This window comes from Geotrypetes seraphini, chromosome 2, assembly GCF_902459505.1.
Source record: "Geotrypetes seraphini chromosome 2, aGeoSer1.1, whole genome shotgun sequence".
Lineage (NCBI taxonomy): Eukaryota > Metazoa > Chordata > Amphibia > Gymnophiona > Dermophiidae > Geotrypetes > Geotrypetes seraphini.
Genome location: NC_047085.1, coordinates 59,199,601 through 59,222,017, shown reverse-complemented (window position 1 = coordinate 59,222,017; position 22,417 = coordinate 59,199,601). Strand labels below are relative to the sequence as shown.

At 43.4% G+C, this 22,417-nt stretch overlaps 1 protein-coding gene across 4 annotated transcripts in view; it reads left to right on the top strand.

Annotated features, from left to right (window-relative positions):
• Positions 1-22,417, top strand: part of OXR1 (oxidation resistance 1) — a 325,515-nt gene that overhangs the window by 185,577 nt on the left and 117,521 nt on the right. Inside the window, exons 1-2 of one of the 4 annotated variants that reach the window (XM_033933068.1) lie at positions 3,355-3,513; positions 18,991-19,071. The exons of 1 other annotated variant lie outside the window; for it this stretch is intronic. In XM_033933068.1, the coding sequence (XP_033788959.1) occupies positions 3,448-3,513; positions 18,991-19,071 (147 nt within the window). In that variant the 5' untranslated portion in view covers positions 3,355-3,447. Of the gene's footprint in view, positions 1-3,354; positions 3,514-18,990; positions 19,072-22,417 lie in introns of those variants that run through there. 2 more of the 4 variants (XM_033933066.1, XM_033933069.1) reach the window with 2 other exon arrangements.

Below are 22,417 nucleotides of genomic sequence, written 5' to 3'. Positions count from 1 at the left end.
GTGTGAATAACATGAAGCTTGAAGAATGGTCTGAAATTTGGAAGCTAAAATTTAATGCTAAGAAATGCAAAGTCATGCATTTGGGCTGCAAAAACCTGAAGGAACAGTATAGTTTAGGGCAGTGTATCGCAAACTGTGTGCCACAGTGAGGAGGACAATCATCCGTGCTGACTGCCTACAGGACGTGCCTCTCACGACGAAAGGCACGTTAAGTAGGAAGTCAGCTGTTGCAGCTGACTCTCCTCCTGGCCAGTGTCTCTCCTCTTCTTCACGCACCTCCTGGATCCCTGTAACGGCAGGGTCACGGCCAGATGGGCCTCTGCGCATGCGCAGACGTTGATATGATGACTTCACCCATGTGCGTGACATCATCACATTGACTTCTGGGTGCCTTCTGGCAGGGGCACTGGTTTTAATGTGCTGCCGGTCAGAAAAGTTTGCGAGACACTGGTTTAGAGGGTGAAGAACTTATGTGCAGGACTTGGATGATCTTAAGGTGGCCAAACAGGTTGAAAAGGTGATGGTGAAAGCTTGATGGATGCTAGGGTGCCTAGGAAGAGGTATGGCCAGTAGGAAAAAGGAGGTATTGATGTCCCTGTGTAAGACTCTGGTGAGATCTCATTTAGAATATTGTGTATAATTCTGGAGACCGCATCTTCAAAAAGATATAAAAAGGATGGAGTCGGTCCAGAGGAAGGCTACTGAAATGGTGTGTAGTCTTTGTCATAAGGCGTATGGGGACAGTCTTAAAGATCTCAATATGGATACTAAGCAGGAAAGGCGGGAGAGGAGAGATATGATAGAGAGTTTAAATACCTACGTGGCGTAAATGCGCATGAGTCAAATCTCTTTCATTTGAAAGGAAGCTCTGGAATGAGAAAGCATAGGATGAAGTTACTCAGGAGTAATCTAAAAAAATACTTTTTTACAGGAAGGGTGATAGATGTGTGGAACAGTCTCCCGGAGGAAACGGTGGAGACAGAGACTGTGTCTGTATTCAAGAAGGCGTGGGAGAGAGGAAGAGATAATGTGTACTGCGGATGGGCAGACTAGATGGGCAGACTAGATGGGCCTTTATTTGCCATTATGTTTCTATAATTTAAAAAAGAAATCCTTCCCCAAGTATGCACCTCTTTTGCTCCTGTTCTCTGATTGAGAGTCTGGCATCTATCCTTCTCTGAATTGCCCACAGTTCAATTGCTCCCCCTCTCTCAATTGTCTTCACCCACACCACACACACACATTCCCAGATTGTTTGCAACTCTCTCTCTGCCCCATCAACAGTAAATTGCAACAGATGGGTCATAGTAGGCCGCAAGCAGCTAATGAGTATTGTTACCACTGCTAGGACCAAGAATACATAATTAAAGATATATTTGGAGGGAGAAAGAGAAAGATGTAGAGAATGCTGGCCAATGGGAGAGAAAGAAGGATAGATTGAGAGGGTGGAAGGGTGGGGGACAGAAATATTGTACAAGGGAGGGGAGAATGCTAGTGAATGGGAGGGAGAGATTTGGATAATAATGGACCTGGGTGTTGACTATGGAGGGTAGAGAGAGAGATGGACTCAGAGAGGTGGAGGGAGAAATATAGAGCACTGATTTTTGGAGAGGGGATGAGGAGAAAAAAAAGAACCATATAGAGAAGTGGCCTCAAACTCAAACACTATGCAGGGCCACATTTTGGAATTGTAGGTACTTGGAGGACCTCAGGAGAAAATAGTTATGTCTTATTAAAGAAATTATAATTTTGCATGAGGTAAAACTTTATAGTTTATAAATCTTTCCTTTTGGCTAAATCTTAATAATAATATTGTAATTTAGCGCTAAAGAGACATATGATCAAGAAACTGTTTTATTTTACTTTTGTGATTATGATAAACATACCGAGGGTCTCAAAATAGTACCCCCGGGCCACGAGTTTGAGACCACTGATATAGAGATACTAGTGTTTAAGCCTATTACATTAACGGGTGCTAGAATATATGTTCTTTCTTTCTGTGTCTCTCCCTGCCCCTGTCTCTTTCTTTCTTTCTGTCTCTTTCCCTCCCGCTGTCTGTCTTTATTTCTGTCTGTCTCTTTCCATGGCCCCCTTTGTCTGTCTCTCTCTCTCTGGCCCCCTGTCTGTCTGTCTTTCTTTCTGTCTCTCTCCCTGCCCGCTGTCTTTCTGTGTGTCTGTCTTTCGTTCTCGTGCGCTGCCTGCCTGTCTTTCTGTCTCTTCCTCCCCCCCCCCAAAGCAAACCCAGATTGCTCCCTGGCCCCTTTTCCCTCTCTCCCCCCCACTTCCCTGTGCAGCAGCAGCAACATTCCCCCTTCCCTCTGCAGCAGCAGCAGCATTCCCCCTTCCCTGTTAGCAGCAGCATTTCTCCCCTTCCCTGTGCAGCAGCAACATTTCCCCCTTTCTGTGCAGCAGCAGCATTTCCTCTCCTTCCCTGTGCAGCAGCAGCATACTCCCCCCCCCACTTCCCTGTGCAGCAGCAGCAGCATTCCCCCCTTCCCTGTGTTGCAGCAGCATTCCCCTCCCCCCATCCCTGTGCAGCAGGGTAGCAGCATTTCTCTTCCTCAAAGCCGCCGCCATGGCTCCTCTCACGATCCGCGCCTGCGTTGGAAGCCCTCTCTCTGAAGTGACAGGGAGGCTTATGACGCAGGTGCAGCTCGTGAGAGGAGCCGCGGTGGCAACGGACTGAAGAATAACATGGTTAAGGTGCCTCCACATGCACTGTAGAAGGAGCCAGCGTACCACCGCTGGCTCCTTCTACTGCGCATGTCTGACACATGGCACACATCACGGAGTCAGGGATCACGGCGTTGTAAGTGCACATGCATGCATAGGGTTTTATTATAGAGGATTGGCCTATTGGAGGGGGGGTGGATCTTGGGAGGAATAAGAGAAAGATGAGGAACCTGGAGGGGAGGGACCAAGAGAAGAAGGGAGAAGATAAGGAGAGATTAGACATGGGGCTGGGAGAAAAGAAAATATTTGTACCTATATCATTCAATTTATCATAATTAAAATTTTTAATCAAAATGTTTGATATGATATTTATGCAACTTAGTTCAGGGTCAGTTATAATTATGGAATAATTAATTAAATCTTTGTATGTAAAAATATAAAAGATCTAAATATTACCTAAGTAACTACTAGATTGGTTTGACGTTTGGATTCCTTCATCAGTGTAATTTGTGTGAATTTTCATTTAGTATTGTTGTGCTGTCACTTTAAATTATTAAGCTTTAAACCGGCAGTCATACACACTGCAACCTAACTTTAGCCCTTCTCGTTGGCCTTTATTCTTATTGGTTATTGACCTAGTCAGTCAAGTACATGCACATAGCAAGTTATTATGTTTCTCCGGAGCACTGTGATGCTTAGGGTTTTGCTAAAGCAAGTAGAGAGGATGTTTGGAGCCAGTTTATATGTGAATTATTAACTTTGTTTAAAAAGGAAATGTCCCGATTTTGGTATGGCAAGAAAGGAAGAAAACACCAAGTGGTCAATCATAAATACACGCTGGTAAATTTCAGAGTCATTTCATTTCTGTTTTTCCTTTGTATTCTGATGGTGGGTTGTTGTTGTTTTTTGCGATCAATCAGTTCCTGAAAGTTTTAATGTAAAATTGTTTTCTAGAATTGTTAGAGTTAGCAAATAATTTTACCTGTGTACCTAGGCTATTTAGTGAGCTGCTGCTGCTGTCCAGTGTGTGTGTGTATATGTGTATGTTAAATGCAGATTGCGATTATGAAACAGTACTACGTTATTTATATCAAGTAATGACTAATAATTCATAATGGCCTTTAAATTGCATATACAGATGTTGCTTTAAATCTGTTTCAGTTAATTAACTTTCCAGTTTAATAGGGTTAAGGATTATTTCATTTGGTATTGTAGTGAATCAGTGGTTAAAGAAAAAGTAATTTTTTTGTTCTTGCATAGAGAAGAGCATGTATGTTCCAAAAAGAAATATAGATTGCTGAAAATGTAGAATGAACTTAACAAAAATGCTAAAATAATACATTATAGAAATGTTTACAGGTATTCATATTTGTTTGTGGTGAAAGTATAATTCCATTTATATCTTTTATCTTGACTTTGACCTTCTGAAAGTGCTTGAGTAATTATGATGTGGAAAATATTAACTTAGGGCTCCTTTTACAAAGTTGCATTAGAGCCTTAACTTGCGGAATAGCACGCACTAAATTGCCACGTGTGCTAGCCGCTACCGCCTCCTTTTAAGCAGGTGGTAATTTTTTGGCTAGCGCACGCTAATCTTGTGCGTGTGCTAAAAAACGCTAGCGCACCTTAGTAAAAGGAGCCCTTAGATTTCATGTACTTAGTCTGTTCTCTAAATCAGGGATGCCCACACTTTTTGGGCTTGTGAGCTACTTTTAAAATGACCAAGTCAAAATGATCTACCAACAATAAAATTTTTTTAAAAACACAAAGCACACTGTACGCAGAGAAAATGTTAATTATCATTTATATTCCAGGTTTTTTTCAAAGAGGTCAAGGCAGATGATTCTATGCACTGTCACCTCAGTAACAACCATGCAAAAATAGACAGATATACCCCCTCCCTTTTTACTAAACCACGATAGCAGTTTTTAGCGCAGGGAGCTGCGCTGAATGTCCTGCGCTGCTCTCAACACTTATAGGCTCCCTGTGCTAAAATCCGCTATTGTGGTTTAGTAAAAAGGGGGCCATAATACAAAATATAGACAGCAGATATAAATTCTCAAAACGGACACATTTTGATCACTAAATTGAAAATAAAATCATTTTTTCTACCTTTGTTGTCTGGTGATTTCATGAGTCTCTGGTTGCACTTTCTTCTTCTGACTGTGCATCTGATCTTTCTTCCCTTCTTTCAGCCTCCTTCCTATATGCTTCCTATCCTCCAGACCTCATTCTCTCCCCCAACTTTTTCTTCCTCTCTCCCTGCCCTTTCTTTCTCCCTGCCTCCCTTTCTTTTTTTCTTTCTTCATGCCCCCTTTCTTTCTTTCTTTCTTCATGCCCCCTTTCTTTCTTTCTTTCTGTTTCCCTTCTTTCCTTCTGTCTCCCTGCCTGTCCCCTTTCTTTCTTTCTCCCTGCCCTCCCCCAAGCCACTGCGGCCGCCATCGGGGAACAGGCCCCCAAGCCACCACCGCCCCAAGCTCTCCCTGTAGAAGCGTCGGGCCGACCAGCATTCCTCTCCCCAATGTCAATTCTGCTGTTGGAGAGGAAGTTTCGGGCCAGCCAGGCAGCGATTGGTTGGCCCGAAACTTCCTCTCTGACGGCAGAATTGACGTCGGGGAGAGGAAGGCTGGTCGGCCGGTAGATTAAGAAGGCAACGCGAGTCTATCACGGAGCCCGGGATGGGCTCCGCGATCGACCCACTTTGCCTTCGCAATCGACTATTGGACATCCCTGTTCTAAATCTTCAGATACTGGTTTATACTTTGGAAAAAGTAACACAGTGATATACCGTATATTCTATTTAAAAAATTAGTCTTCCAAAATCTGTTCTATTGGCTAACTTAGATTCTTGCTGAAAACATTCTTTACTGGAATGGAATATTTAGTTTTTGTTAAATTTAATGTTTCTAAGTTCTAAAGAGGATCATTTTAGGAGGAATAAATTAGTTTCATAGCATCCCTAGTTGCCAGTTATGATCATTTATATAAATAAATTAGAAATTGTCTAGATAATTTATAAAAGCATGTATACAGTTTTAGTGTTCGTTTAGATAGGCAGTCCACAACCTTACACACTAAATGAAGAGCAAGGTTCACATTGCTGCAGTGATTTACAAGCAGATTTGCATACATAAGGTTTTCTAGCATAGCAGTTGTGTTTATCAGTAAAGTAACATGCTATCTCAGCTGTTTTGTCTTAATCCTGTAGAATCGAACAAATGTGCATGCAGTTAGGTATATGTACTGATCAAAATGATCAGGTCAACATTCATCAGATTGAAAAGTGCATACTTAATGACACATTAGCACATTTTCCCCTCTTGAATTTACAGATTCTGGCATGTCCAACCACTTTAGCAGCAGGCCTAGTAAACTGTGTCCATATGGGGGTGCTGAAAAGTTCTCAGCCAACCAATTTCCTAAATTATGAACGTTATTTTGCCACTGTAAAAGCGTGTTATTTTATTTTGCAAAGTGCCAATTTGCAGAATTGTAATGCTATGTTTTGACATTGTTTCAGATCATTGATTGAACCATGTCAATGAAAAGTGTGGATTTTTGAAATGTGGAACTCTGAGCCATCATGAAGTTTCTATTTCTGCAGAAGAAAACTTCAAAGGAAATCCATGAATGTATGATGCAAATATTGAGTGACAAATACCCATTGAAGAAGTGGTGTGCAAACTTTCAGCATGGAGATTTTGAAACTGAAGATGCAGCAGGGTCTGGGAACTCTCGAATGGTGTCAACTCCTGAAATTGTTGAACATGTCCATAAGCTGATTTATTGGCTAAAACAATTGCTGAGACACTACAGATATCCTGGGAATGAGTTAAGTGTGTAATCTATGAGCATTTGGGTATGCAGAAGCTGTCAACTAATTGGATACCCAAATGTTTGAAAGCGGGACGAGAAACAATGCTGAATACACACTTCCAAGTTGATTTTGCAGCATATTCAGTGAACTGGTGCCAACTTTTTGGAATGACGTTACTGTTGATGAAACTTGGTTACACCACTATTATCCTGAGACAAAACAACATTCCTTGTAATCAGGTTCTCCAAGGCCAAGGAAATTCAAAGCCCAAAGGTCAGGGTCATAGTGTTTTGGGATCAGGAAGGTGTTGTAATGACTGACTATCTTCCAAGGGGCCAAACAGTTCATGCTGTTGCCATTCTAGTTAAAGGAGACAAAGAAATAAAAGTGGACATAGAAGCTGCAGAAAGGAGTTCTCTTTTTCAAGACAATGCACCTGTCACAAGGCTGGCAAAATGACAAATGTTTTGACACAGTTGGTGTTTCAGTGCATAGACCAGGGTTGGGCAAACTTTTTGACATGTGGGCCACAGTAGGTTCTTTAAATTTGCCAGAGGGGCCGGGCGACCGGGGGAATGTGTGTCCGCACCCCGCCTTTCCGCAAGAGCAGTATTTCACGGCTGCCGCAGAACGATGATGGTAAGAGAAAGGGCTAAAGCAGAAAGAAAGAAAGAACACCCCACCCCCCAAAGGGCAGACTGTTGTCTCTGGTTTCTGTTTTCATCTTCTTTTCACTCTCTTCCTTCCAGCGTCTGCCCTCTCTGTCTCTTCAATTCAGCATCTGCCCCTTCCATCCACTGTATGCCTTCTCCCCTTTCCATATGATATCTGCCTTGTTTCTATGCCCCTCTCCCCTTTCCATCCAGCCTGTGCAGCTTCTCTCCCTTTTACATGATTCATTCCAGCTTCACTGCTCTTTTCATTTTTATCTCTCCTACACCAGATCTAGCATCTTTGTCCCTCTCTCCTTATTTTTCTGCTGACCCCCTTCCAAGCATCAGTCTTTCTCTACTTTCTTATTCCTATGCCTCTTCCCTTTCCCTCATCTGATCTCTCCATTCTACCCTGACCCCTTCCCTTCCTCTCCTCTAATCTCCCTGCCAGCTATTTCCTTCCTTTTTTCCTCCTCCCCTGCTCAGCAGTACCCCTTTTCTCTTCCCTCCTTCCTCTATCCAACAGTAACTCTCTTCCCTTTCCCTCTTCCCCTCAGCATCTCTCCTTCTCCCTCCCTCCAGATCCAGTAGCAGCTCTCCCTTTATTTTCCTTAGTCCAGCAGCTTCCCAGCCTCCAATAGTGGCTTCCTCCCCTCCGCTCCCCTCCCAGCAGCTCTCAGTACTTGCCTGCAGCAGTGCCAGTAGCGTCAGTGCAGTGATTCACTTAGGCAGTCTTGGGTCCTTTGATAGGTCGCGCCTGCTTCTGAGGAAAGAGGAAGTTGCATCATCAGAGGCGGGCCGCGACTCAGCAAAGGACCCAAAGCTGCCTAAGTGAATCACTGCGTTGACTCTACTGGCGCTGCTGCAGGCAAATACTGAGAGCTATGGGGAGGGGAAGAAACCACTGTTGCTGGGAAGCAAAATGTCTGAGCTCATAGGGCCCCCCTGATCTCGCTGACTCTGCACAGATTGGCAGGAAATTTCTGTACACCAATCTCACCAGCCCTTCATGGAGTGGCAGGAAATTTTTGGCAGGCCGGATTAAAACACTGAACGGGACGGATGTGGCCTGCAGGCTGTAGTTTGCCCATGTCTGGTATAGACCATTCACCCTTATCACCAGATCTTGCTCCATCTGACTATTTTCTGTTTCTAAATCTTAAAAAGAGTTTGAAAGGTTGACAATTTTTGAGTGATTTGGAGGTGATTGCAGCAATAGAGCAATATTTCATTTTAGACATGATGTGCCAAGTGTGTTAAATTTAAAGATGAATAGTTGGAAGAACTTGTAAGTGTCATAGCTCCATGTCATTCCCTTCTGGTTGGGTTGAGATCTTTTCTGCACCCTTAGTACAGTGTCTCGCAAACTGTGCGAAGCCATAGCACACTAAACTAGTGGCCGCGGCTCGAGGGCATCTGGAAATACGTGGAGGTCAATGCTGTGCATACGTGAAGGCCCTCTAGATGGAGGCCTCAGCCTCCAGTGGAGAGTGCTGGAAGGAAAGAGGCGTCGGGGAGGAAGAGAGGCACTGGTGCCGGCTGACTGCTTACAGGATGTGCGCCTCTTCCTCCCTAGCGGTACACCTTGAATCTTGGAGGGCATACTAATGTCCCTAGTATGTGGAAAAGGGCTATAAACAACATGTAATTTGATCTAACTCTTATTGTAAACCACATTGATTCCTTGCAGAGAACTACAGTATATAAGACATTGTATTATATAAGGGGACACTGTTGAGGGGGGATATGTGTGTGGCTTGCGTGTCTCGTGTGTGTATATATGATATGTGATGGGGATATTTGTGTGGCTTGGGTGTCTCGTGTGTGTATATATATGATATGTGATGGAGAAGTGTGGAGCATATCTGTGTTATGTGGAGAATGCGTGGCTGCTACAAGTTTGAGGTTATATGAAGCTTTGGGAGTATGGTGACTGAATAGGAGGAGAGAAAGATAAGTGTGTGCCCTGCAACTCAGCATCGACAATTGACTTTCTCTTTACTTTAATTACATCTCTATTGCTGGGATGACAGGTCCTGATTTCCCTACCACCCCTGAGGCTCCTGCCTATCTGCTTTATCTGTTCCTGCATTTGCAAATATGCATTCAAGTAGATGCCCTCAGTTCATATGAAATGCAAAAAAAAAAAAAAACCCCACCTGCTTAAGTGTATAAAATGACAGGATAAATTTAGTCAGTTTTCTTTATATTTAGATACAGATTTCGTACTGATTTCATCACATAGTTTTTGGATGGATGGGTAATATTCCCACGCTCTCAAGCTGTGCAGAAGGAATCCACTCCAACTTTTGAATCCCTCTTCTTTCACTAGAGGGCTCTGCTGCCTCTTCAGTTTTTCCTTTTGCAAGTGAGCCAGATGGAGTCTTTTTTGATCTGCTCTGTATATTATTTATTTATTATTTTGTCTTTTTTTGTGAGTTTTGATGGCTTTCAGTGCTCAGAGCTCACTATTTTGAGGGTGAAGCTCTGCCTTGGTGGAGAAGAAGCAGATTGAGATCTGCAGCTGACAGGCTAATCTCTCTGTAGTACCTGTTAACCAGCCTTCAGAAACTTTTGTGGAGCTCATGGTCTAGTCCCCTAGTAGCTTTGCTCGCCTACTAGATTGCAGGGGCTTGAGTTCAGGCCATCAGGCATCTGTAGGGGGCTCATCGGGGCTCCACAGGATGCTGGCTGTTTTTTGCCTCCTACCTTTCACATGCATGGGTTAGAGGCTCAGTCAGATTCTAGTCTGACTGGCAGCCCAAAGATTTCAGCATTTGAGAACAGTTTCAGTAAGGCAGTGATTTATTCTCCAGATCCAGCTACTTAAAGAGAGCTGAGGCAGGCTGTATCATTCAAATATTTACAAGTGCTTTAGAATGCTGCAGCACATTTAATCTTTGGTGGCAGTAAATTTGAGCATTTAATACTTTTACTATGAAAATTGCATTGGCTACCTTTTAAATATCGAGTAATGTTTAAGGTGTTGGTATTGATTTTTCAAGCAATTCATCAAAGGATGCCATGGTATCTTCACATGCTGTGACATTACAATCTCACCAGCCCTTACATGCTGTCGACCCTTAAGATCGGAGAGCATGATGCATTTATGTGTTCATGAGTTACAGCATATGAGGTATGCTAGTACCAGAGCCATGGCTATTTCGGAGGCAGGGGTGAATCTTTGGAATAATCTGGTTGAACAGTTGAGAACATTTGAATAATAACTTTCAGAGTTTAAAAAAATTATTAAAAGCATCTTTTTATGTAGAAGATTTTTAAGTGGCTAAGAAGCAGTGACTGAAGGAATGAAGTGATTAATGGAAATGTTATCTTTAAGATATTTTGTTTTATTGGGTTTTATACTGTGGGTTTTTTGAGGATTTTTATCTCATGATTTTTTTTTTTGTTTGTTTGTTTAGGTATAAGTAGGATATACATACGTATTCTTTCATTTTTGTTACACCAGAGGATAAAATATACCAAATATACTCAAATATAAACAGTCCAATTATAAACTGAGGTAACCTTCCTCCCCCCCCCCAAAAAAAAAGGGGATGAAAGGTTCACTTGAATATAAACCTGGGGGGGAAGAGGGGGTGTTCTATTCTATTGCAATGTTTTGCACCCAGCCTCCAATGCCCACTTCAGGCCTCCCTTAAGCCCTGGTGGTCCAGCAATAAGCTAGGACAGGAGTGATCCTTCCCGCGTCCTGTCCCAGCTACCTGTTAACAATCCTGCCTCTCTCCCATCTCCTGGACCCATTTCAGGCTTCCTGCTGGCCTGCCTTTAGCCCTGGTGGTTCAGCAGTGAGCTGGGACAGAAGTGATCCTTCCTGTGTCCTGTCCCGACCAATTGTTAACCACTCTGCTTCCCTCCCACCTCCCGGCCCTTCTCCAACATACCTTTTGAACCCTGGTGGGCTAGCAGTAAAGCGGGGCAGGAGCAATTTTTCTTTGCTCCTGCCTCGCGCAGAACCACCACGATCAGAAAAATTGTTCCTGCCCTGCTTCACTGCTAGACCACCAGGGTTCAAAAGGTATGTTGGAGAAGGGGCCGGGAGGTAGGAGGGCTTCATGCCATAGAGTTCTTCAATATCAAGGGTTCTTGCACCATCCATGACTCCTGCACAGTCTACCCTGCAAGGCCCTCAGTCTGAAGAAGAAGGAGAGAAGGATCAGAAGGAGGAAGCAGGGCTTAGCGGTAGCGAGGGGCGGGTAGCGGCGAGAATAAGCTCCGCCCACCCACACTGCATCACCAGCGGCGTCAGCGCTCGGACTCCCCCTTAACAGGAGGAGCCGCGGCGCGAAGAGCACAGCAGCCGCGTGGAGGCAGGGAGAGTAGGCAGCAGCTGAAGAAGCAGGAGAGGAAGGAGAGAAGAATCCAAAGGAGGAAGCAGGGCTTAGCAGTAGCGAGGGGCGGGTAGCGGTGAGAGTAAGCTCCGCCCACCCGCACCGCATCACCAGCGGCATCAGCGCCCGGATTCCCCCTTAAAAGGGGGGAGCCAATGGCGCGCAGCCGTTCAGCTCACAGTGAAGGCGAGCAGCAAAGGCGCTCGCTTTAGCGAGAGCGCCTTTGCGAAGGGCCTTAACAAGAACCGGACCACTACACCCAAGAGCACAAGGAGAGACAGCACGGTGAGGGGTAGCAGGCGCAAAGGAGGTAAGACACATACAGACAAGTGAAGCAAAGGGACAGAAGGCACTGAAGACAGAGAAAGGTAAGTTCAAGGGGACCGCACCCACACAAGAACATAAGAAAAGCGGCAGGCACAGAGGGCGCAACAGTAAAGCAGTAAGAACAGAAGGTAGAAAAGGGCAGGCCTAAGAGGTTACATACACAGAGAAAGCACGCACAAGCGAAGAGAGCACACACACAAACAGAGAGAACTCACATAAGCAGAACGGCAGCGGTAGAGGGTTAAGAAAAGGCACACTCAAGCAAAAAATTCTGACAGGCAGAGAGGGCTAGGAAGAGCAGGACAACGCGCACGCACAAGTGGAAAGAAGCACGAGACGAAGATCAGGAAGAGCCAGGATCAGGAGTGAGCACACAAGTAGTATAGGAACTTCTAGAAGGCGGACAAGTATGGAAGCTGTGGAGCCCAGGGATTGAGCTTCCCAGTGTACTGCACGGACTGCCACATGTACGACTACCTCCCCTCAGGGAGACAGTCATATGTGTGCGGACGTTGTCAGAAACTAAAGAGCTTGAAGAGTGAAGTCAGACATCTAAAGCACAGGATCCAGGAACTGGAGGGACTCTACATCTCAGAAGACCCATTCCTGACAGCCGACTACCCCACGAGAGAGAGGCACATCGAGGAACAGGTCAGGGAACTTGAGAAGTTCATCGAGGACGCCTACAGGAGAGTAGAGGAACAAGAAACCGAGCAGCACACGAACAAGGATGCACTGAGCAGAGGACACGAACTATCCGACACCAATGCTGAAGGACCCTATGGAGGGTACTCGCAGGAGGAAGAGGCAAGATCCTGCCAGCACTTAGAGAGAGAAGAAAGGAGAACCACTGAGGACACTGATCTGCGATCACAGCGGAGACTGAAGAAAGGGAAATCTGCAATCCTGGTGGGAGACTCGATCTTGAGACAGGTGGACAGTCACATAGCAGGAGGGAGAGAGGATCGGCTGGTGACCTTTCTCCCAGGAGCAAGAACCGGGGACATCATCGACAAAATTGATAGGATCCTGGAAGGAGCAGAAACGGAAGAGACAGCAGTGATAGTCCACGTCGGGACCTTTGATGTCGCCAGGAGAGACTACAACAGGAAGGCACTCACCGAACAATTCAAGATCTTGGGTAGGAAGTTGAAGATGAGGACTCGGAGGATAGCTTTCTCGGAGATCCTACCAGTACCGGGGGCTGATGTGAAGAGGCAGATGGAACTACAATCAATAAATGCGTGGATGAGGAGATGGTGTGAAGAAGAGGGATTTCACTTCGTGAGGAACTGGACAACGTTCTGGGGCAAGAACAAGCTCTACAGGAGAGATGGACTACACCTGAGCATGGCGGGAACTAGACTACTAGCAAACAACGTCAAGAGGGGAATAGAGCAAGCTTTAAACTGAGAGGAAGGGGAAAGCCGACAGTCGACCAGGTGTTGATGATTTGGAAGACAGTATCTCGAAAGGATACTGAGTGGGGAAAGTGCTGGGAAGACACCAATAACGCCAAACAGGCAACAAAATGCCGACGGAGCAAGACAAATCAGGAAAGGGATAGGAGGAATCTACTACATGGGGAAGACAAAAAGGAGCAAGAAGAAGGGAATGAACGTAAAGAGGAAACATACCACGTACCACAGGGGGAAAACAAGGGAGACAACAAGCAAAAGTCTGCAGAACAAGAAGGGGACGGAAGGTATGATGAATCGCAAGGGAAAATAGCAAGAAAACAAAAATATCAGGACTTAAACTGTATGTACACTAATGAAAGAAGCCTGAAGAACAAAATGGGGGAACTAGAAATCATGGCCAAAGATGAGAATCTAGACATCATAGCAATCACAGAAACATGGTGGAACGAGGACAACAAATGGGACATAGTACTGCCAGGGTACAAACTCTACCGAAGAGACAGGTCACATCAGAAAGGAGGAGGAATAGCACTTTACGTAAGGGATACCATTCAATCGACCGGAGTGGACGCAGCAACAACAAATGACCAGCTGGAATCAATATGGGTTAAAATACCAGGAAGAAAGGGAACCGAGATAAAGATGGTACTATACTACCGCCCACCTGGGCAAACAGAAGCGCTGGATGAAGAACTGAGAGTCGAGTTGAGGTGAGAAAGTAAAAACGCTAGCACCATAGTTATGGGAGATTTCAACTATCCAGGGATAGACTGGAGCCATGAAGTTTCAAAATGTTCAAAGGAATCGGAGTTCCTAGAGGCTGTAAGGGACTGCTACTTGGAACAGCTTGTCAAGGAACCAACGAGAGGGACAGCTATTCTGGATTTAATCCTCAACGGGCAGAGAGGACCTGCCAAAGAAGTGGAAGTAGTGGGACCATTAGGGAACAGTGATCACAATACAATCCAATTCAAAGTGGAAATAAGTATGCCAAAGGGGAAAAGAACCATTGCAACAACGTTCAACTTCAGGAAAGGGAACTATGATGCCATGAGACAAATGGTAAAAACAAAACTCAAGAACAGCTCCAGAAAGGCACAGATGGTGGACCAAGCCTGGACCTTATTCAAGGACACGGTGAGCGAAGCGCAAAACCGGTATATACCCAGATTTAGAAAAGGGTGCAGAAAGAATTGAGCAAAAGACCCAGCATGGCTAACCAATAAAGTTAAGAAGGTGATAGGAGATAAGAAAAAATCCTTCAGGACATGGAAAGAGGATAAAACCGGGGAAAATTGAAAAGAGCACAGGAAACATCAAAAAGAATGTCACCGTGTGGTCAGAATAGCAAAGAGAGAGTATGAAGAGAGACTTGCAAAGGAGGCACGGAAATTTAAATCATTCTTTCGATATGTGAAAGGGAAACAACCGGTGAAGGAGGAGGTGGGACCCCTGGATGAGGGTGACAGGAAGGGAGTGGTAAAGGAGGTGGCGGACAGATTAACACGTTCTTCTCGTCGGTCTTCACGAAAGAGGACACATCCAATGTGCCGGAACCGGAAAAATTTTTCAAAGGGGACCAAGAGGAAAAATTATTGTGCTTGGAGGTAAGCCTCGAAGATGTACTCAAAAAGATAGATAGGCTAAAAACTGACAAATCTCCTGGCCCAGACGGAATCCACCCAAGAATACTAAAAGAGCTTAGAGTTGAAATAGCGGAGTTACTGCAGCAGATTTGCAACCTATCCTTGAGAACAGGGGTAATCCCGGAAGACTGGAGGATAGCGAATGTTACACCTATCTTCAAGAAGGGATCCAGAGGCGACCCGGGGAATTATAGACCGGTCAGCTTGACCTCGATTCCGGGGATGATGGCCGAATCATTGATCAAGGACAGTATCAATGAGCATATAGAGAAAAATAAGCTGATTAGAACAAGCCAGCATGGTTTCTGTACTGGAAGATCTTGCCAAACGAACCTACTGCACTTCTTCGAGGGGATAAGCGAACATTTGGACAAAGGTGACCCTATAGACATAGCATACCTGGACTTCCAGAAAGCCTTCGACAAGGTACCTCATGAGCGTCTGCTAAGGAAACTGTGGAACCACGGGGTGGAAGGGGACATACACAGATGGATCAAAAACTGTCTGGCGGACAGGAAACAGAGGGTAGGAGTAAAGGGACACTATTCTGACTGGAAAGGGGTCACGAGTGGAGTCCCACAAGGGTCAGTGCTGGGACCACTGCTATTCAATATATTTATTAATGACTTGGAAACAGGGACAAAGTGCGAAGTTATAAAATTTGCGGATGACACAAAACTCTCCGGTAGGGTTAGATCTGTAGAGGAATGTAAAGAATTTCAAAGGGACCTGAACAAACTGAGTGAGTGGGCAAATAAATGGCAGATGAGCTTTAATGTAGAGAAATGCAAAGTCATGCACATAGGGAAAGGAAACTCGATGTACAACTACACGATGGGGGGGAGGATATTGGGGGAAGGCAACCTAGAAAAGGACTTGGGGGTTTTGGGGGATATAACAATGAAACCGGCGGCACAATGTGCAGCAGCCTCGAAAAAGGATCACTACAACACCAGCGAAATTCTGCAAGCTGTTTGACGGTGAGACCTTGCTAGAATGAAGATGCAGGCATTTTTTTTTTGGGGGGGGGGGGGCAGCGATGGGCCCTGGTGTAGAAGTACACGGAGAGAGGGAAGGAAGGGTCCAAACAGACGTGAATATGCCGGAGTGGGGGTGAGGGGAAGAAATATTGGGTCTACAAACAGGAGAGGGTGAGAGATCTAATCTAATCTAATCTAAACCTTAAGTTTATATACCGCATCATCTCCATGAGAATGGAGCTTGACACGGTTTACAAGAACTTAAAATAGTGGGTAGAGAAGAAGAAAAAGGATTACATGAACTTATGTGTAGAAGGGGGGAGAGAAAGGGGGGAAGGATAGAGCTACAATTTGCTGAAAAGCCAGGTTTTCAGTTGTTTGCGGAATAACTGAAGGGAGCTCAGGTTCCGCAGCGGGGTGGTGAGGTCGTTCCAAAGACCTGTGATTTTGAAGAGAAGGGATTTTCCCAGTTTGCCTGAATAGTGGATGCCGCGTGGAGAGGGGAAGGCTAGTTTAAGCCTTTGGGCAGTTCTGGAGGAGTCGGGACTGGAGGAGTTGAAAGACAGTGGGATAAGAGGAGGCAGGATTCCGTGAATGATCTTGAAAGCCAGGCAGGAACATTTGAAATGGATTCTGGAGAGATGGTGAGAGGGAGGGAAGGAACAGAAAATGAGAGAAGTTGGACACAAGGGATGGTGGTGGTGGTGGGGGGGGGGGGTTAGAGATACTGGATAAGGAGGGTAGTTGAGAAGAGAAAGGTGTAGCTTGTGGACCCTGGGGTGGTGGAGAAGCAGGAAGAGATGCTGGATGAAAGGGTAGTTGAGAAAAGGAGATGGTGGATCTGGGGATGGTGGGGTCCATCGCTGCAGCTGCGGGGATGGAGATGAAAAAAAGGAAAGATGCCAGACCTCCGGGGGAGGGAAGGGAAACGAAAAGGGAGGACAGAGATGTAAGATGGATGGTTAACACAGAGAAAGAAGAAAGCAACAAATGGGAAGGAGACCCTGGCAAGCGAGTTATCAGTAGACAACCAGAGCCTGGAATCAACATGATTTGAATAATGACTAGACAACATAAGGTAGAAAAAATAATTTTATTTTCTGTGTTGTGATTAGAATATGTCAGATTTTAAATGTGTATACTGCTAGAGCTGGTATTAGACAACAAGCGTGAACTAGGACCTACATCACAGAGCCGGCGTGGGGTTGGAGAGGTTGTAACCCAATACTTCTACTAAGACTAAGGGATCCTTTTATCAAGGTGCGCATTTAGCGCAAGCTAAATCGGTTAGCAAACTTTAGTAAAAGGACTCCTAAGTTTCTTAATAAAAAATTTGGCCCACGACTTAGCCTATGTTTTAGATTTTGGCCCCTTATGCAATTGAGTTTAACACCCCTGCCCTAGGCTCTCTTCTTCCAATGATTTAGAAACGAGATTGACTATGCTCTCTAGATATGAAGGATGCCTATACACATATTTTGATACTTCCAGGTCACAAGAAGTACCTCAGATTTTGGGTGAGAATACATCACTTCAGTTCTGAGTTTTGCCCTTTGGCCTTGCATCGGCTCCTAGGGTCTTTACCAAATATTTATTGGTAGTCACAGCATCGCTACTCAGACTAGGAGTCTGTGTTTCCCTATTTGGACGATTGGCTGGTAAAGAGCATGCTGAAGGAAAATGCTCAGGAGTCAATGCAGAGAACTGTTCAGATGTTAGTACTACTAGGGTTCATTTTAAATTACCCCAAGTCCTATCTGACTCCAGTCCAAAGATTGGAATTCATATGAGCCCTACTAGACACAGTGCATAAGAACATAAAAATAGCTGTACCATCCAGCCCAGTAACCTGTTTCCACTACTTTATTGTATTTTCTTTGGAAGAAATTTGTCAGTCTTCCACATGGGCTTCATTGCATAGGTTTTCCAAGCATTAACATGTGGATGTGGGGAAGCAAGCAGAGATGTCCTTTGGGGCATCTATTCTCTTGGCGATAATCTGCTTCCTACCCTGTTTGGGGACTGCTTTGCTATATTCCACACATCTGGATTTGTCTACTGCTGATGACAGGGAAGATAAAATTCTCATACTTGATCATTTTCTTTCACTTACTCACAGCAGATGAATCCAGAGTCCCACCCTGGTGGAATGCCTGTATTTTTTTTTTCTTGTGTTTATTCTTAGCTGGCTATGACTCTTCCTGGATGATTTCACAGATCGATGATAGTTTTTTCTGTGAGGAGGGAGTCCTGTTTCTTTTTTTTCCATGGTTTATTTATTCATTCTTTCTGCTTTGTTATGAAAAATGCAGAATAGTCAAGGAGCATGTCATCCTACATCACAGATTGCAGTTCAGTACACATTATCTCTGCCTGCTGGTAGATGGATTCATCTGCTGTGACTAAGGGAAAGAAAATTATCAGGTAAGACTAATTTTTCCTTTTACCTTATGAAAAAAATGCTGAAAACATTTAATGTACATGAATACATTATCAAAGCTTAGTAAATTGGACTTGGGTAAACTATTTGCTCAGTGTATTTCTATTAGCAATATCTGTCCTGAACTAAAATGGAGTTTTTAGCTCATGTCTTTCTCAGTAGTTCAAGGCAAGTTATGTTCAGTTACAGTAGGTCTTATCTGGTCCTGAGGGCTTACAGCGTAAGTTTGTACCTGAGGCAATGCATGGCTAATTGACTTGTTAAGATTTTTTCTTTTTTAAAAACGGCAGTGGGAATTTGAATTTGGCTTCCTTAATTCTCAGAATTCTAAACATTTTTATTTATTTATTTAGTCAGTCCTGTCCTCCCAAAGGAGCTCAGAATGGGTTACAAATCAGGCAAGCATTTTCCTTATCTGTCCCGGCGGGCTCACACTCTATGTAATGTACCTGGGCCAGTGGAAAATTAAGTGACTTGCTTAGGGTCACAAGGAACAGTGGCTGTGCAAGTTCATATATTAAATGCTGTCTATCAAATACGTGGTTTCTTCAGTAAAATTCATATTTACTTCAGTTTCCATTTCAGATTTTTTTTTCTTTTATCCTCATTCATTTTGTTTTGAATATTTTTGTTTTTCTTCTACTGTCAGTGGAATTATTGTCTTCCTGTCTCCAAATTCAGGTAGTGTCAGTGACTGAGTACCACCGCAGGATCGATGCTCTAAATACTGAAGAACTGCGTGCATTCTGCAGACGTCTCAAGGTGCTCTCTTCAGTAGTTAAACCCTTTCTTTAGACTGAAAATTTTACTCTGCTTTGGTGTGTACTGCCTGATCTGGATAAGTCCCACTTTTCAGTGAGTTTGTCATGGCTTAACACATCACAAAAATAAACTGCAAATTCCTACTGTATATGCATATAGGTTTTATATTAAAATAGTACAGGTAATGTATTGGATCTCTGCATTGAAGAGTAATTTTTAGCCAAGAAATCTCTTGCAAACTATATCTCCATTATCAAACTTTTCCTGGCATGGCTTGTTGGAGGGAGGGGGAAATACCACATCCTATTTTGGCTGAATTGCTGTGCTTTTCTAATGACAAAAACACTTTTTTTTGCATAGCTGATATGTTTGTTGCAGTGGTTTGAATGCATTCCAAATTATGATATAGAACAGCTTCTTCCTTGTTGGAACACTGGAGTTTGTTTTATGTAGACTTTTTAAAACGTGTGCAATTTTACTATAGGAAATACCCACAGAGCGCAAAAAGACTTTTGTATTGCCACATAGAACATGGGATGTTTGTTCCAGGAACCTTCAGCATTTAAATTGTGTTGATTTATTTGCATGTATGTAAAGTGTGTGGTGTGTTGTGCTTTTGCATTCCTTTTATCTGCTTGCTTGTGTTGTTTTATGTTTGAAACCGTACACATCAGATACAATCTGTTGATAAAAGCATATCAGAGAGTGCCTTGCAAGCTATGGAAATTATGCCAAATTACCCCCACCACCACCACAACCATCTTTTTATACTCAAGATGGAAATTTAGAATTTAGCTATTCACATGGAGTTTTGACGCAGCTTGAAAAAGAATGTTTTCACAGCTTTGCTCTATCTATTAACTGATAGAAAGCTTCTGTTTGTTTTATCAACAGAAATAATGTGAAAGGCATTAAGATGATAATGTGGATATTTTTCTGTTAACATTAAAAGTCAACATCAAACAGTTTAAGAAAAAAATGAGCTGGATTAGAAAGCTATTAATATGTGGTAGGTGTTGGGCAACTTCACAAACTCATGTGGAACTTCTGTATTCAGCATACTTTGTTATACAATTTTGAAAACTGAGGCCATGTGAGAACTGATGTTTTCAGGGTAAATTTTCCGTTTAGAACCTGTTTGAATTAACAGTAGTCATTTAAAAATAATGTTGTCTATTCAGCTTTCTTAAAGCTTTCTTAAAGCTTTGTTGGCAAGGTACATAAATTGAAAATGCTGCTCATTTTTTAGTTTTTCCTAGTGTTTATTAACTGCTGCAGTTGATAGCCACTTTGGTTGTAGTAACCTGAATTATATGTGGAATCTAAGGATGGTGCTGGAGATTTCCTACACCTCTTCCCCTCCTCCACTCCCCCCTCCCCCCTAAAAAAAAAGATAGATAGATCCCCTAGGCATCATTCTTCCCTGGCTGCATCTTGGTGATTGCTGTATGACCTGCTAAAAGGACATGAAAGTACATCTGAATCACAGGGAGTATATCAAGCTTTCTGCAGGTATATAATATTTCCATTACCATATTGTTTTTTGACTTGGTATCATTAACTCATGTGTTCACTAGATTCCCTGAAGTAGCTTTACTACCACCTATGCAAATATACCCTGGACCTGTCAAATACGCCCAGGACAATTGTGCCCCACCATTTGCATGCAAGATAAATACACGCATTAATTGGGGGGTGACCCGATAATTTTGTATTTTTGAGGGTTACAAAGTAACCCTCTTTCACTGCACTTAAAACATTCACTTGCTAACTAGTGTTAGAGTAAGATTTACATGATGATTATGGGTACCAGTAAAGGGTTCCCATAATCATCATGTAAACCTTACCCTAACACTAGATAGCAAGTGAATATTTTAATGCGCCACAATTGGATTTGATAAACCACAATTGTCACTTCAGTCTTTGCTAGGTCAGACCCCATCAAAGCCCAGTAGCCCGCTCTCATGGTGGTCAATTCTGGCCAAAACCCAAAGAGTAGCAACATTCCATGGTAACGATCCAGGACAAGCAGTGGCTTCCCCCATGTAATGTAATGTAATGTAATTTATTTCTTATATACCGCTACATCCGTTAGGTTCTAAGCGGTTTACAGAAAATATACATTAAGATTAGAAATAAGAAAGGTACTTGAAAAATTCCCTTACTGTCCCGAAGGCTCACAATCTAACTAAAGTACCTGGAGGGTAATAGAGAAGTGAAAAGTAGAGTTAGAGGAAAAATAAAAATAAAATAAACATTTTAACAAGACAGCATTGATCTAAATACTTTGGAAGGTAGAAGAGAGGAGAGAAAGGAATAGAAGCAGAAGGGGGAGCCGTTGAACAGTAGAATTCTGGAGAAATTTAAATGATAGAAATAGAACAAAACAAAGACAAAAGGCAAAACAATAGATAAGATTAAAGATAAATCATAAGCTGGAAAGAAAAATAAAATAAAACTTTGTCTTCAATCCACGGTTTCAGCATCAGTGATGAAGTGGAGCAAGTAAGTTTAGGAGGAGCGATTGGCGTTTCCAGAAAGGGCTTCAAGAAATTGTCCAAACCTTTCTTAAAACCAGCATTCCAGATCTTAACTATTCGCTGAGTGAAAAAATATTTCCTCCTATTGGTTTTAAAAGTATTTCCCTGTAACTTCATCGAGTGTCCCCCTAGTCTTTGTAATTTTTGATGGAGTGAAAAATCAATCTACATGTACCCATTCTACTCCACACAGGATTTTGTACACCTCAATCATATCTCCCCCTCAGTCGTCTCTTTTCCAAGCTGAAGAGCCCTAACCTTTTTAGTCTTTCCTTATATGAAAGGAGTTCCATCCCCTTTATCATCTTGGTCACTCTTCTTTGAACCTTTTCTAGTGCCGCTATATCTTTTTTGAGATAAGGAGACCAGAATTGAACGCAATACTACAGGTGACGTCGCACCATGGAGCAATACAGAGGCATTATAACATTCTTTTTGAGGTCTAGAGAGCACAGCCAATCATTTTGTTCTAGAAGGGGGTATATTCTTATGTTCTTTTATCTATATATCCCGATCACAGAAAGATTCTGCATTTTTGGATAGCTTATCAACACTTCCAGTACAAAGTTCTGCCATTCGGCCTGGCTTCCTCTCTAAGAGTATTCATCAAGTGCATGGTAGTGGTGCATGCGTACCCAGAGGTTTGAAGTGTTTCCATATCTAGACAATTGGCTGATAAGTTACATCTCCTCAAGCAGTGCACTCAGCAACACAGATGACAATAGCTTTCCGCTAGCTTCTAGGGTTTAAAGTCAACTTTCCCAAGTCTCATCTTCATAGGAGCCTTACTCAACACCACTCTTCTA